The sequence below is a fragment of the Egretta garzetta genome, unplaced genomic scaffold, assembly GCF_000687185.1.
Source record: "Egretta garzetta isolate BGI_Z169 unplaced genomic scaffold, ASM68718v1 scaffold149, whole genome shotgun sequence".
Lineage (NCBI taxonomy): Eukaryota > Metazoa > Chordata > Aves > Pelecaniformes > Ardeidae > Egretta > Egretta garzetta.
In genome coordinates, this window is record NW_009269998.1 from 2,382,332 (window position 1) to 2,398,843 (window position 16,512).

Below are 16,512 nucleotides of genomic sequence, written 5' to 3' on the forward strand. Positions count from 1 at the left end.
GTGGAGCTGGCACGGGGTGGCGCGTGCGCCTCAGCAGAGGTCACGGATGTTAAAACCCAAGTTAGGAGGGCGTTGTCAATGCACGCGCCTCACGTCCGCGGGGGAAATGTCCGCCAGGCCCCAACAGCAGCAAAACGTTCAGCAAGCATAAGACGGCGCGTGTTCTCCTCCCGTGTGACACAAGGCTGCTCGGTCGCCCAGGCTGCGGGCGGCGCTTTCTCCCGTGCGAGGCGCTGGGGGCTGGGCGCCCCCCGCAGGTGCTCCCCCCGAATGTGCTCTTGGGGCAGTCTTGCTGCAGCCCTGCCCTGCTGCCAGCCCAGCGCACCGCCATGCAGGGCCGCTTCCCCGCTTGCAGCCGTTTGAAGGGGAAGCGAATGAAGCGCTGCTGATCTGTGCATAATCCATCGGGAATAAATAGTTAATTACGGATGTGTGACTAGGGATGCCTAACTGTGTTTCGCTTTTCCCAGGTGTTGTTCAGGGGATGATAACAGGAATTCGAGGACTGTGTAATGGCCTGGGACCAGCACTTTATGGCTTTATATTCTACATATTTCACGTTGAACTGAATGAACTGCCCATGCCTGAAGCGCCGTCAGGAGGCGGCGCGGTCACGCAATACCATTTACAACAGGTATCTATTTTTTCTTACTAACGCCAAAAAAAGAAACCAGGAAGGGAGCACGTGCCCACCAGCTCTTGCGAGTGATGCTGGGCCATGTGTCGTTGCGCCAACTGTAACCGAAGCAGGGTCTGAAAGCCCGTGGGGGGGGACTGTTGGTCTGTCCGGCTTTGCTCCGGGGCCTGCTTTCCTTGGCCTGCCGACGGGCGCGCTGACAACTGCTGACCCTCGGAAAGAGAACGGCTGGCGGGAGGGGCGGGCTAATAACCACAGCATCCCCCACTGCATTTACCTTTCACAGGTTGTGTGGTTTTGGGTTTTTGTGCCTTAGCCCTTTAACCAAGCTCTCTGCGTTGGCAGTTCCTAGTAGATACTTGTTGAGGAAACGGAGCAGTGAGGATTTGCGCGGGAACGGGAATCCGGCACTAGGGCAAACGCTGTGGGCGCTCTCCCGAGGCCTGGAGCTGCACCTTCTTGCCCTCTTGCTTCCAAGAGACTCCACACAGGGACAAATGCTGTCTTAGCTAGCCGAGCGAGAGAAAGTTCTTCCTGCTCCTGAAGTTTGTGTAATTAGCGGCTGTAGTCTCACCAGGTTCATTAATACGTTGTGCTCTTACTGTTGTTTTCAGAACTCTATCATTCCTGGCCCCCCCTTCTTGTTTGGAGCGTGCTCGGTGCTGCTGGCGCTGCTTGTTGCCTTGTTTATCCCTGAGCACACCAACCTCAGCGTGCGATCCAGCAACTGGAAGAAGCACTGTGGCAGCCACGGCCACCCCCACAGCCCGCAGGCTCCCGGCGAAGCCAAAGAGCCCTTACTGCAAGACACCAACGTATGACAGAGCCAGGAAGAGCTTTCAGACTTTTTTTTTCCCCTCCAGCGGCCGTTTGGGATACACATTCCAATTCCATCAAAAAATGTCATTTCTTAAGGTAACCTTAAGAAGCGTCTTTCTGCATGAAATTTGTAGGAATTTAAAAAAAAAAAAAGAAAGAAGGAAGTTTCTCCAAAGATGTTGCCATTGACTTAATGACTTGCTTTTCAAACCAAGCTGTTACTACTTGTCTCTTGCCACGAAACACTGCTACTATTAATGTCACGTTCTCGTTCAGAGCCGGGGCAGAGCGGAGTCCTTCCCCTTCCTGCAGGTGGTGAGCTTTAACGCGAGCGGTGCTGCGGCTCTGGCAGCCCTGGGGACCCGGCCCTTTTCATGCTGTACCATCTCGGGTCAGCTGATTCGAAGCCTTAATGTAAATGTACTCAGTAGGGAGGAGGTGAATTGGTATCCTTTATTTTAAAAGTCATACGGCAGGTTTTTTTTTTAAGTTTGTACTAATATAAAAATCACACGAGCACGCTTGCTGAACAGTTATTTTTATGTAAGTGCATTTACTCTCTATTTTTGAATAAGCGGTAGTATCAAGCACTCGCTTAAGTATTAAGTGGGTGTTTTGAGCCTACAGATTTTAATACTGGCTCTAAAACTCTGCTTTCCTAAGTACCGTTTATTATACCACTATCTTTCTGATGTTCGCGTAATCATAAAGGACCTCAAAACTTGAATACACGACTGAACTATGAGCTGATAGCCTGGAGTGTGTCCGTGTGCTCTATAGTGGCCTTGAGGACTGTCACAGCACCCCTTTTGCATTACAGAGCTGATGTTTTAGTCCTAAATTTTCAGGACCCTTAGTACAGAAGAGAGCTTTATACAATTACTGATGTGAATTTCTCTAAAAGTGTATATTTTTGTGTCCAGTTGTATTATTTAAGTGTTCCTTTGTATAAATTTGTGTATAAAGTATTGTATAGGTTTAAAACGTTTTCATCTTGTGGTTATTGCTTAATGCTTTTTTACCTTTGAACATTCACCATGGTTGACCAAGAGCAGGAAAAAAAAGAATATGTAAATATACTGTTAATAAAGTTAAATATTTTAATGAATTTTTAAATAATTGTTAATGTCTCTTAAAACCTTAACTGACGTCTATGGCGTGTGTGTATGACACCCTCGCAGCTGGGGGAAGAGCCTGGGAGCAGGTCCCAGGCTGCGGTCTGTCTGTCAGCTACGGCTGCTCGGCGGGCCCGGGGGCCGCCCCAGGACGGCGCTGGACACGGGCGAGCAGAAAGGGCTCCCTAACAAACAGAGACCCCGCAGCACCGCGAGCCGGCCCGGGCCCTCGGCAGCTTCATTTGGATCGTGACCAGGACTGGGAGATGGGGGAAGCTACCGCACAGCGCTTGCCACCTTCCTGCCTGACAGCAGCTCCCCTGTACTCCAAGAGAAACCCACCGCATTCCCATCAACCTGTGGCTACTGAGACTAAACAAGAGAGAGTCGCACAAGCACCGACCTTAGAGCAGGGTGGCCGCCTTCTGGGGCTTGTATGTGCAGCGTAGCGCTGGTCCAGTAGCCCTGCCTTGCCTGGGGCCGTGAAGGAGCTGGGGAGAAAACTCCAGAAAAAGGTGAATAACAAAGCATGGCTCTGGCACTTCAGTACAGCGGGGAGCTTTGCAGTGGGGTCGTGCTCTTAAAACACTACACAGCAGAGTTGTTGCTAAAACCCATTTAATATTTCCATTGAAAGGTGCACGTGCCAAAGACGTGACTATACATTAACAGGGTGCTGAGCTAGAAACAAATAGACGCATTTTGCACTGCAAAACAAACCACTCAAATCCACAATCCTCTGGATGCGCTTAAATAAGGTAAAAGGTGGGAGATATCTTTAACAACAAAAGAAAGAAAATAGCCATTGACAAGGTATAGTTGGTATGTGACACATAGGTGCGTGCCAGCCCTCTTCTAGGACACCAAGTAAGAGATGGCGCAGCATGAAGGTGCAGCGTGATGCCAGCACCTGAACCCAGGTAGTAGAACAAGCTGAGGAGCCTCGCTCTGCCTAACCTGGGTGCTAGAGTATCCTACATTTCCATACAGTCTTTGGGGTAAAGTACAGTTAGTAAAAATAAAGTAGGGCTTAGCTATGGACGTGTCACAACATCTGATGGTCAGATGCCTCACCTTACCGTGTTTTATGCATGGTGGCCTCTGGATTATAATACTGAGCTCAAGAGAAAGGTTGGGTAGCCAAGAGTGAGAATTCAAAATGATCATTTTATACCATCAGGGAAATAATTTAGCATCTTAATATTAAATATATCTGTAAGTCTATATGCAATTCAAATAAGCTGAACCAAAATTAAGTTTTTCAAATTAAAAACAGTAAGGGAGAATTACTGAGGCAGCCTTGCTCGCTCACGAGCTTGACCATTATCACACGTGACAGCATCGCCCTCTTCTCCAGCACTTTCTGTTTGCATCATCCTTTCCCTGAAAGGAGTCAAGAAAAGTATTCCTAGAGAAACACGCGCTCTCAGGGAATGCTGGAGGGTGCATTTCACCCCTTCGAGCCACGGGTGTCAGCTCCCGTAACAAAAGCGTCAGCGCACTTCAGGGGGGTTTAGGAAGACCAGAGGCTCTCCCGTCTGCTGAGCCCCAGGGCTTTAACATTGTTCCCACTAAGGGAGCGCACTTCAGGGGGGTTTAGGAACCGAGCCCCAGGGCTTTAACATTGTTCCCACTAAGGCTGAGGCTGCTTAAAGCTTTCCCTTTAGGCTCAAGTATCCTGAAGAGTCATCCAAGTAAGTCAAGAGGCCTTGCTCAAAGAAAACCAAGTCAGACTTAGAAAATGACGTCAGTTCACATCGATACTTTACCAATACCTTATTACAGGACATCCAAAAATCCCCAAATGGTTACAAGAAGGACTCTTACAAGAACCCTGTCGGCTATCCAGGAAAATAAGCTGAGGCTGGTGTTACCGTGGCTTTTGGCGATGGCTGGGCCTTTGTTGGCAAGTACGGCTTCAGAAACTCTGTAGAAGCAAGAGACTGTTCTCAGAACCGTAACTGTTAACACCCTGCGAGGACATTTCAAGTAAGGTCCCGTTCACTATTTCCATACATACCCGAGTTAACTGTATTTTGCGTAAGTCCTCGTAAAGGAACACTCTCATCTTTTTTCTTGAAATACTTTGCTTCCAGCCCCAAATTATCACCACTAGAAACAAAAAGGCTAATTAAAATTTAAACCAAATGTAGTTAGTCGGCAGCGCATTAACAAGTGTGGCTCCAGACTCGTTCAGAAAAATCTTAACCTGAAGTGGAACTAGGAAGCATTCCCATTATCATTGAAAGGTAAACCATCACTGAGCAGGTTAAGAACAGCCTAGAGCTTATCTTCTGACTGACCCATCACCCGCTATCCCTCCTTCTGTCACCAGGAGGGACAAGAACTTTTGTTCCTTGGGACCCACTCCTGAAAGCACGGCTCTTGGTTTGTAACCTACGAGCCATGCTTAGTGCCCAGTTCAGCCTGCCACAACTTAAAACGCCTTAACGTGTTGATGGAGAAAGGCAGATCACAGGACGAGCCTGGTGCTGGAAACGTTCCGCTCAGTTCCAGACACACAGAGAAGACAAATGGCTCTATAGTAATAAAAAAAAAAAAAAACCACCACTAAAACAGCAATAGGTGACACTTACTTCTCCTTATTTGCTGGATGACTAGCTGCAGTCACTGTCAGAGCGTCTGAACATCGCGTTGTTTTAGACAGCTGTGCGTTAAATGGAATCTGCAGAGACGTAAGCGTTGAGGTTAAGGAGAGCTGTGGTGGTCCCCAGTAAGCGTGCTCAGAGGGAGAACCGCTCAGGGACTCGTGTTGCCGTGCCTCCCACAGCACTCCTGTGCAGCAAAGCGTGCGCGAATAAGCAACCTAAAGCCCAGCAGCAGCCACTACTGATAGCGAGAATGTTTAAGACCCGGAGCTTAGGAGCACGAGGGTGTACAGTAACTATTTATGCATTTTCAGAAATATTCACAACATTAAGCTTCTGTCTTTTACCCTACCACGTTCTTAACCAAACAGAAAAGTCAAAGCACCTGCCTTTGGTACTGGATATTGTGAGTTGAGATTTTTGTTGTGTGCTGGCTCCGAAAAATTCTGGAAGGTGTACAGAGGAGAAACGGGATGATTGATTCCGGAGCTGGGAAAGGATGGTCGGTCCGGCTGTAAGAGAAATAGAATACATCCATAAAGGAGAAAAGCGCTTCTTGAAGTAATTCTTTGCAGAAGTTCAAAATTCCCAAATGAACAACTAACCACAATTACAAAGCTAACAGTCATTTGAGTCTTCCTGATGGGAACAACATCACTTTTCCAAGACTCACATTCTTAAGGAGAACTTGTAACTTTTAGCAAGTTAGACAAGTTGGGTGCTCTTGGCTAATAATTACAAGCTCATAACAAGCTACACCCCCTGTAACCAATTAATGTATTAAATGTATCTAGCTATGAATCGGAGACCTCTTTGCATGAATACGCCCTTCCACGACTGAATAAGCAGCTCATCGATTGCTAGGTGACAACAGACACCTGTACACACAGGGGCAACAAAGAGTGAGAACCAACAAGCTATGGTATTCAGCAAAGACAGCAGGTAATGCTCCTTACCCCCTCTTACTGTAATAAATGAGAGCTTAGAAAATTCTTACTTTGAAGGCCAGGGCATCAAGTAGCAGCCAACAGGGTGGCATTAACAAAACCACACAAGCTACTAAATGAAATAAAACCAAACAACAAACCACACCCACCCAAAACTACAGGCCCAAAGAGATGAAAGCACTTTTTTTCCCCCCCCCTTTTAAGGCCATGCATTTCAGGAAATGACGACTACATCATAACCATTTTGTTTGTGGTTGTATCTTACCATGCTGTGGGGTGAAATGGCCGTCCGAACACCTCCGTGTGTGCTGGCAGAAGCCTCGAGCTTCTTCGCCATCTGAATTTCATTCAGCTGTTTGTTTAACCATGTGATTACTGAAAAGAGAAGAAAAAGGTCAAGCTCACTCCCTGCCTCTTACAAGCTGTTTAAAACAGCAAGTAGCCCTTCCTCAAAAAAAGCGGCAGCTTGGTGGACTCTTTTTCCTCCTTAAGCTCAAGCACGACAAAGTCCTGCTTTCCTGAAAAGCCGCTCAGCTCAAGCTTGCTGCACCCCTACGTGCCATCGCCCCCTCCCCTGGAGTGAGCCCCCCACACGCCACCCCAAGCACCAGCTGCAAAGGGAGTCATCTCTGCTTGCAGCTCTAGGGTGTCGCGCACCCACTACAGACAGCAGCTTATTTTCCGAATCGCAGCTCTTTACCAACAAAGCGCACAGGTAAAGCAATAGAGTGGCTTCCATTAATTTTCAGTAGCAGCTAGATCATGATGTTGTTTTTACAGAGGGAGAAATAAAATTGTATAAACCCACCGTTTTCATTGGTTTTCAGCAGCTGCTTACTTTCTTCTAGTTTTTGTATTGTAGTTTCTAGCTGTTCTTGTAGCTTGCAAACCTGCAATATTCCCGCAGTAATTATAACAACATCAGGAGCTACTACTAATTACAAAATGAAGCAAAAAATGTAACATAAATAAAAAAAAAGGATCTATGAAGTTGTTCTAAAATTAGAGACGTTTGAACTCTGTTTTTTTTTTTTACAAAAGCAGTATGATAATTCTATTAAAATAAGCCCTACTTTCAAGCTAGGGTTTTGACAAGATGACAGCCAGAAACCTTTCCGACCTTAATTTTTCTATGATTAAATAATACAAGGACTCTAAGCCGGGGGATATACTTAATGGAAGAAAAAGTTCACTCTGTTCCTGTTCTTGCCTCCTTCACCAACTTTCACACGAGCGTGCCTTCTAAAGCACGTCGATTCATCCATTGCCTTGCTTTGCATTCTTAATACAACTTTAGTTTTCTTCCACAAGGATGGATGGCTCTTACAAATCAGTTAAGCATGAAAAGAAATGAGAAGTCAATTACATGTTTAAATGAACGTGTTAACTAAGTAAAAGAGCACATTCTATTCCATGGAAAGACTGAAGACCCTGCTGCTGTAAATAAATAAAGTAAAAACCACAAAACCCAACAGACTAACACAACGGCATTTGCAGGGCAGAGGGTTAGCCGATCACACTACCTCCTGCTCTTTCATTCGAAGAGATTGTCCCATCTCCTGCGATTCCCTCTGCTCTTTTTGAAGCCTCTCTTCTTTTTCTGCCAATAGTTTCTCCTGTTGAATTGTTACTGTATTTTTCAATTTTAATTTACTCATTAGAGTTTTCAAATCTCCTTGTAACTTCTTGATAATTTCATTAGCCTATTAAAAAAAAAATGAAGATATTTTTAAAATAAAGAAACACCTTTTAAAAACAAGGAAAACATTTCCTAAGGATAATGGCATGTTCAAACAAACCTTAAGAAGTTCAGCTGACAGCGACTTAATTGTTGTCTCTAATTTTTCAATATGACTTTGTTTTTTCTCTGTACTCTCTTCTAGTACCACCTTTAAAAGAACATTACAAATATTATAATAAAGATAAGCGATAGACATCGCTTATGATTTCAAGTAGAACCTCAGTAATTCTTTGAAAACCAATCCTTATAAGAAACTCAGTCCTTCCTTTTCAGTCAAATTACATAGGATCTCAATCCATCCATTTTTTTGTTTAAAAAAAATACCACTAACTTTATCCCAGTACCACACTATTAAAACAGCAACGACCTTTGTAGAACTGAATCCAGTATACTTTCAATGCCATCATTTAGAATCTTTAACTACATTTAAAAGCTTACTTGCTGTATTCATAAAAACTGGTGAGCTGCTAATCTATAGAGACTGCAATTAAGAAGGTTCTACAGAGCTTTAGAGAACATTATTGTGAAACTTGAACCTTTTGTTCCTGTGTCGCATCCAATACTTCTTTTGTTCTAATAACTAGCTGATCTTTATCTTTGATCTCTTGTTCCAGAACAGCAACTCGCGTCTGTAGCTGATTAATGAGTTTCTCTTTTTCGTGACATTCAGCGTCCAGAGTAGTGTTCTCCCGCCGCAGTGACAGCACCTCCTGCTTTGCTCTTTGACATTCCTAGAATGTTGGGAAGGAATTTTTTTTTTTTTTTTTTTTTTTAAAAGAAAACCTGTGATAGTAATTTAAGCAGATATATCTAAACAGTAAGCATAACGTGGAATGAAGAGGAGCTGAACAAACTTAATATGCTATATTTTCCATTACATGCATAGCCAGGCAGTGTTAATGCTCTAGAAATTGCAAGTTTGGTTATGGAAATTAAAAAGCCATACATCATCTACTCCAGAAAGCTTTGCTTTCAGTTCTCTGACTGTGGAGTCTCCTTTGTATCTTCTTTCTGTTAGATCTTTGTTGATGACCTCGAGTTCTGAGAGTCTGTTCTGCAGCTGTTGAATACTTTTCTGATGCAAGTTTTCCAGTTCCTTTTTCTGTTGTTCATGCTGTTGTTGGTACTGAGCTTGCGCCTATTAGAAGCAAATAAACTAAGTTGTTATTCAATGAATCTGACAATTAAGCCAAGAAACTATTCACACATAACAATATTGGTAATTCTTTTCTGTTGTCATACCTGGAGAGCCCTTTCCTTTTCATTTGTCAGCTCCTGCGTGTGCTTGTTTGTTAGAGCTGTAGTGTATGATGTCCACTCATTTTTCAGTTTGTCTAGTTCTCGGCTCTTCTCTGACAAGTTCTGTTTGACAAGGCACGTAGAGTTTTAAAAATTTAAGCATTTCAGTCAATACTGAGTGATTCTTTGCTGTTACTTCTTAAAAAGGACATGGAATTATTAAGAAAAGTCTAAATTTCAGCACCAGGTGCCAAAATATCTGTTCATTCTGTAAAGAGTAAAGTAAGGCACTGAGAAGCCAAAGAGCACTTTTCTGACACTGTGGATAAAATAATCTTAATTTCCAGTTGCATTTTCTCCCAACCACTATTTAAGAGTGAAAAAACAGTCTGCTGATGTTCCCTACCTACCCTTACGACATGAAGTGCTTCCAACCACTATTTAAGAGTGAAAAAACATTCTGCTGATGTTCCCTACCTACCCTTACAACACAAAGTGCTCTACTAGGGGAAGAAAAAAAAAAGTTCTTCAGCAGCATCTTTTCCTCTTTTCTGATTTGTAATTTTGCATTCCAATTCAGCAAACACATTCCAGTAACTCCAACTGAAATGGCAAAGATGAGGTAAACAAGCATTCCATTCCAAAAAAGCTCCGTAATAGGAGTTTTAATGGAATTTTTCTCTTTCATGAGAGCCAAAAGAGTCACCTTGATAATTCTAGAATTTGACCCAAATCATCTTCTTAAAACACAAGTGTGAAGTCGTTACTGGGCTGACTGCAAACATCAAAAAGTAGTAGAGTAACATGAAGTCCAAGACTTCTATTTATCATGGTTTCACACTTTTTTCCAAGTATAAGGACCTCCAACCATTCACAGAATACATAGAGTATATTTACCTTCACACTACCATACATTTAGTATATAATTTGTGTGTGCATATGCAGACAGACCTCTGTACAAAATAAAGTAAAATTCTGTTTTAGTACTGTGAGAATTAAATTTTATTTTTCAGTTGCACACTTACTCATCCTTAAGAAAAGCTACATCAGACTACCTTTCTGCTTTTCACTCACTCCCAAGTCAATTATCTTGGCGAGGTAGTGGCTAACCAACCAGCTGACAAGAAGGTACATTTTCCACAGATTAAAAAAAGTGCAAATTACAACAGGAAAGTTAAAAATTTACACTACCTGTTGAGTGTAGCTCAGTTGTCTGGTAAGATCCTCCTCAGTTTTTCTAAGCTTTTCTTCCAACATCTTTTTCTCTTCCTACGTACAAATTGACATCAAGTCAAATCCTTAGCTCCCAAAATACAAGTAGTATTCAGCTTCCACTTTATCAGCAAACCCTGCCTAAGCAGCCACATGCCCATTATATTTGTGGAAAAGTCAACTTATTGAAGAACCTTCATCTTGAATAAGATATAATATTTTTTTTTAAAAAGGTATTAGCTCACAAGGTAAAAACCCTAAATTAAATTATTACCGAGTTTTTGTAAGGAAATAGTTATTAAGACTTGTTTATAATATTTTTTTTTTTAAAAAGGTATTAGCTCACAAGGTGAAAACCCTAAATTAAATTATTACCGAGTTTTTTGTAAGGAAATAGTTATTAAGACTTGTTTACAAAGGAGTTGCATGAACAAATCAACTGAAATACTGTACATTTATATTATTAAAGTGGCTTATTAGGTGGCTGTAACTGTGACAGCACAGTAGGAGATACAAATCCCAGGGTGTGGAACTGAAACAGACAACAGTCACACTATGAGACCATTAATTTCTCATTAAATGAAACCTAGCATGCTACAAACTGCATCAACATTACAATTTTAATTTCCTATTTATAGCGACTAGCCCTTTGAAGCCCATAAAGCCTTAGAGTTACATACACACACGTGCTTTCCTAAACGCAACTGCAGAACAAAGACACTGAAAGTTTACAGTATTTTACTTTTGCAGTTGATCTGGCAATCAGCACGAGGCTACAAAGCACGAGGCACTGAAACATTCAAGAGGATTCAACAGCTGCATGTTAAATGCACTGCATATGTCAAATACCTGATTTCCTGCCAGTTCAAATTATAGCGCTTATATTGTCATCGCTAGAGTGACAGTAACAATTTCATTTTACAACATGCACCCAAATAACCGCATGCAACGACATATACGAGCCAAAATAGAAAATAAACCAGAGCATACAATTTGGTACATATTTTTAAAGTATTAAGACTGAAAAAATGCTTAAGTGCACACAGCATCAAGGCCATGACAAGCCTTCATTTTACCTTAAGGCATTTCAAACAGCTGGCTAGAAACTTCTTTATTTCTGTATCATTTCCTGGTAGGAATTTGAGAGAGAGATGGGTAAGATGTTTAAAAGGGTTGGTCTCCACTACATTTAAAGAGACAGGCGTGTGATCTAGAACAGACACTGAAGAAACCAACTGCAGCAAAAACCTAGGGAAAAATCAGAAATAAGCAAGCGTTTAACATATTTATTTTCTTGAAACTACCTGTAGATCCTACAAGCTATTTTCAAATAAAATACATTTTTATACGTGCAATAAAAGGCTGCCCAGTTTTTGTCTGAAAAAGAACTATGACATTCAATCCCTACCTTGTAGTTAATACTACAAATGTCAACTAAAATGCTTGCACCTTACAACAAGAAATGAACAAAATGAATCCGTTTCTTTATTTGTAAGATTTTCAGAATCCCATCTTAGACTTAGGAGTCCAAAACCAAGGAAGGCCTTTGTAACTAAATTCGAGAGGTAAAAAAGACTCCTGACTTTTAGGTATCCTATAACCTAGTAAAATTCACAGCCCACAGTACATACTTCAGGAAATGGCCTGACTATGGAGTGGAGCAAGGTACTCTGGACAGGGCTTTCCTCAGTACCCACACAAACAAAAATAAGATACAAAAAGGCCACTACAGGGAAGGGTGGGCCTCCAGTCTCCTCCCTCACATACTAATATCTGAACACTGAAATGAAAGAAGAAAAATCCTTGTCAGAATGCCTTATAACTTTGCCTTCTCCTGTGAAACAGAATGATTTACAATTCAGTCCATCAAATTCAGACTAGCTCTCTAGCATTAAACTGTTAAAAGGACAAAAAAAAAAAAAAAGAAAGAAAAGGACTGGTGCTGCATCCTTGCCCTTCTGCTAGCTTGGGAAGTTTGCCAGCTTCAACCCAGATGGGGAGACCATTACTAGACATCAATTCCATCCTTGCCCTTCTGCTAGCTTTGGAAGTTTGCCAGCTTCAACTCAGATGGGGAGACCATTACTAGACATCAATTCCACTGCTCCATCCTCCTGAGACAGTTTTTATCAGCAACATCTGCTGACTGATACCCTGATGCGTCCAGGGGAAGGTTAAATTATTCTTGTTCTACTGACTCTTCTCAGCCCAAGGGGACGACAAGTATTTTAAGACCTCAACACACACGCACACACAGAGTAATATGGCACTCACTTATTACCTACCTTGGGATTTCTTTGTTCTGTTCCTGAATGCATTGTTGAAGCAGATCTATAAATTTTTGCGGGAAAGCAGAGAAGTCCACCAAGAGACCTTGCTGGGATTTCAAACTATATAAACAGATTGGGGAAAAAAAATTAAGAATATATAGAAGCGTAATTTATTTCCTATGAAATATTTTGTTTACAGTAGTAGAAAGAACTAATTCTGATCGTGTCATTAAAGTTTGCTAGCATGTTATTTTCAATCCTTAACACAAAAGAAATGTGATCACGTCTTGGACAATAATTACCAAAGGGTATTTTTTTATTTCAAGAGTTCTTGGAAGTGGACTGAACTAAGAAAAAAAAAAAAAAGAAGCAATTGTGGCAGAACAAACGTTCTTGTTTTCTTTACAGCACAGAGTGGTAAGATTATTGGATAGGGGCACACGGAAGAAGCAAAGGACAATGAGGGGAGTTTCAACCATTATCAAGACTTTATGTCCCTGATGATTATTTAATTGCCCACCTTCACCACAGACAGACACAATAAACTCAAAGAGAAAGAGACATTCAACAGTGTATGCACTAAGCTGTACCTTGTGTAACAAAACACTTCTGCACAGCTGTTTTATATGATTTTACTTTGATCCATACATTGATCACATCTCTCTCTCAAAAAAACCCACAAAACACCACCACCATACAAACAGAAACAAAACTCCCAAACAACTAAGCAGAAAACTCAACCGTTCATGCCTGATGCCCAAATTTGATGATCAAATTCTGAGTGAATAAAATGAGACCCAACAGTACAATACGTATGTAAGAAACCCGTAAGACAAAGGCTCAGGTCTGTGAAGCCATGTCCATGCAAACAGTTTCCTCCTGCAATTACTTCTTTAAATAGTTCGCGCACACACAATAGTCTATAAGAAGTAGTAACGATGAACAGATGCATGTAGTAACATAAACTGTGGTACTGTAGCTATGCAGGAAACTTAACATCAGGATTCGGTCACTTATCTGTGTCATTTTGAGCCAATCACATCCCTGTACTTGGCCGTTTCACCAACTGCTCAAGGAGAACAATACCACCAAAATACTGACAAAACTCCACAAGTGAAAAATGCCAATACCTAAATTCTAAGATAGACCATTCTAAGTTAAAAATATTCCTTTATTCTTTTTTGCCATTTAGAAGTGTTTCACAGACAAGATGTTAGAATTTCACTTACCTTTGAAAATCTTCCTCAGATATGACAAGGTTATAAAGGAAAAAAGGATCAGTATCATCAGTCAATCGAACAGCTAAATCCTGAAGAGAGACATTTAAATACGATTTAAAATACCATAAACCACCCTGTAGAATTGTTTAAATATTGTGAACCAATATTGCAAACAGCATTTAATGTTTTTACTGTTTAATCAAAATAAGATAGAATTGTGGCAACTCATTCAGAAGGTGGAAAACATTAACACAACTTCTAATATTACAGTGGGAAAACGAAGAAAACTATCTCTCACAAAAGTAAACCGAGTAAAAACCTTCAACTGTGAGCAGCAAAGGTTTCAAAATTCAATGTGTCATCATCATTTTACAGAAAGAAAACTATTTGCTATTTTTCCCTCATCGTGAAATAGAGTGCAGCACTAGCAGTCCACTGTAATGGATCACAAACATCATTCCCATAACTGCAAGTTTTTCACAACATACTGCTCCTAACAGTGTAAGAAATCACCTTCTGAAGATTTATATTTTTGAATACAGAACTTTGCAAAGCAAACATAAAATGGATACACTAGCTTTTAAAAATAAACTCATTCCTTTGCTGGAGGTCTACACAGTGTTTTGGAACAACGGCCTTCTCTGTAAAGGTCAGACTTCCGTGACAAGGCTGGGGTTATGCAAAACACCTGGTACATTAGGCCCAGGCACCTGTTCTCTATAACGAGGCTCAAACCTGTGTGAAGAATATTATGTTCCCTAGCAGAGGGAGGGAAGGAAGGAAGGAAGGAAGGAAGAAGAAAACTGTTAGTTCTTCCAACATAGCTGAAGTGTGACCATAGCCCATGTATGGATACAGGACTGAAACAAGTTTCGGTAATTCAGATACCAGTAACACTAACAAAACTCTCAGTTGGAGACAGATAAACAAACTTAGGGATTTATACCTGCAGCCAGCTTATGTTAAAACTAATGCCACCCCAAACCAACTAGGGCGGGTTGGTGAGTAGGATAAGAATGCTGCTTGGTTTGATGTCCCATTAACTGATCCAGGCATCTCAAGTTACCTTTTGAGACTGATAACTCAGAGTGTACCCAAATGGATTTCCAGGCTCCTGCTGACACAGGCTGCAACTTGGTATGCAGTTCTTAACTAAACTGCTTCTTCACACTCAGTATTATCAGTTAGTTAGCAGCATCTTACGAAAAAATGCTGCGCTCCTTTACAAACAAATCTTTACTCAATAACACTATAACCAACTAATGACCAATCTTAACATCAGGGTAGGTGGATGTACAGTTTAAGTGACAAATTAGACGTATAACAAAAAAAGATTCTACAACCTCCAGTAGTAATCTCATTGCTATTTTTCCTGAGAAAGTAGACTTTTTTTTAACTGCAAATTTAGTACATTACTTCCTTCCTACCCCCACTGGATGAATTCCAAACATTCAAAGACTAACACGCTTATCAATAAAAAGCAAAATGTTACATCCACATACAAGTTGTCATTTTTGCTACTTAAGAGGAGGACTTTGCAAAGACAACTGCTGCTCTACATTCTTAAATAAGCCTTGACTTACAAATAAATAAAGAGAGACTGCTATTAAGCTCTAACTTGGGTTCCTCTGAGGGTCTCCAAATACTTTTAATTTGGAAGTTTAGTAAGACCCATGAACGGCCAAACCAAAAGAAAGGGCTAAAGAGGCTAGGAAAAAAACACCGTACCAGACCAACTAAATTACTCAAGATTTTATATTGAAAATAAAATAAGGTCAAGTGACAAACATACTAAAATCCTATTTTGCTTTTCCTTTGCCTATTTATCCTCTTATACAATGAAATTCAGATAATACCTAATGAATGACACAAACATAACTAATCCACAAACCTTTTTGTGAACAGGATTAGACATTGACAGTAGCTCAATATTCACTCGAACATTTAATCTCCTGTGTACAAAAAAGATGAAACTTAGTAACAAATCAAGGAAACATTCTCCAAACAACATGTGTTGGTAGCCACATTACAGGAATCAGATGACATTTAGAAAACAAAAAGTTAGGCAGAAGTAGTGAGAAGGTTCCCATTGACGACTACTACTAAGATACCTGAAAGCCCCACAGTTTCAGTTATCATTACAGCTCCTCAGTCAGCTCAGGTTTTTTTTTTCTTGCTTCTTATCCACCAAACTTTAAATAGCGAGACAGAAGTTTTGAAGCTCCGTCCAGAAACTAGAACCTTGGGGAAAAGCCTGCTGGTATTCAATGATCGATGAAACTTTTGACAGTCACTTATAAAGCGCTACCTTGCCTTCACTTGCTCCTTGCTGAGCAACCCGCGAAGTGACTTGCCCTACACCACGCACCCGGAGACCTCAGCCTGTCTGTGCCTTCCAACACAGGCAAGCCAGAGCAGCCCCAACGCCTGCACCCGCTGCCCAGCCCGGAGCGGGCCCATATTCCTGAAATTCACTGTATTTGGCAGAGGCGCCTCACGTAACATACCCCTGGGCTTCCCCAAACGCCGGTGCCAAGCCGTGCACACGGGCGCGCCCCAATGGACTGCGGCCTCGGCAGAAAGCGATGGGGGCGGAGGTGCGGGCTCGCCCGGGCGGTGAGGGAGCCGAAGCGCTCCAGGAGGCCGCGGCAAGGCCGGCTAGGGACTGGGGGGGGGAGGGGGGAGAAGGGGAGGGGGGGGGGG

The 16,512-nt window shown here is 41.8% G+C and overlaps 3 protein-coding genes across 3 annotated transcripts in view; 2 read left to right on the forward strand and 1 right to left on the reverse strand.

The window, feature by feature from the left end:
* MFSD14A (major facilitator superfamily domain containing 14A) overlaps positions 1-2,543 on the forward strand; it is a 14,915-nt gene extending 12,372 nt beyond the window's left edge. Inside the window, exons 10-11 of the mRNA XM_035902868.1 lie at positions 441-634; positions 1,252-2,543. Of these exons, the coding sequence (XP_035758761.1) occupies positions 441-634; positions 1,252-1,458 (401 nt within the window). The 3' untranslated portion in view covers positions 1,459-2,543. The remainder of the gene's footprint in view (positions 1-440; positions 635-1,251) is intronic.
* Positions 2,544-4,182: 1,639 nt separating this feature from the next.
* SASS6 (SAS-6 centriolar assembly protein) lies at positions 4,183-16,462 on the reverse strand. The gene is made up of 17 exons (XM_009647509.2): positions 15,921-16,462; positions 15,701-15,761; positions 13,819-13,898; positions 12,605-12,709; positions 11,396-11,567; positions 10,299-10,376; positions 9,111-9,230; positions 8,815-9,006; positions 8,405-8,599; positions 7,927-8,016; positions 7,651-7,830; positions 6,936-7,017; positions 6,393-6,502; positions 5,570-5,692; positions 5,169-5,257; positions 4,592-4,683; positions 4,183-4,498 (listed from the first exon to the last, which is right to left on the reverse strand). The coding sequence occupies exons 2-17, from the start codon at positions 15,722-15,724 to the stop codon at positions 4,413-4,415; spliced, it is 1,818 nt and encodes a 605-aa protein (XP_009645804.2). The 5' UTR covers positions 15,725-15,761; positions 15,921-16,462; the 3' UTR covers positions 4,183-4,412.
* Positions 16,395-16,512, forward strand: part of TRMT13 (tRNA methyltransferase 13 homolog) — an 8,646-nt gene continuing 8,528 nt past the window's right edge. The window contains exon 1 of the mRNA XM_009647530.2: positions 16,395-16,406. Within this exon, the coding sequence (XP_009645825.1) occupies positions 16,395-16,406 (12 nt within the window). The remainder of the gene's footprint in view (positions 16,407-16,512) is intronic.

Coding starts and splice junctions, on each gene's coding strand:
- SASS6 (XM_009647509.2), bottom strand. CDS start 15,724: ATGTCTAATCCTGTTCACAAAAAG. Junction 9,231..10,298: donor AACTGAGCTACACTCAACAG/GTAGTGTAAATT, acceptor CTTGTCAAACAG/AACTTGTCAGAGAAGAGCCG. Junction 5,258..5,569: donor CACAATATCCAGTACCAAAG/GCAGGTGCTTTG, acceptor ACGTCTCTGCAG/ATTCCATTTAACGCACAGCT.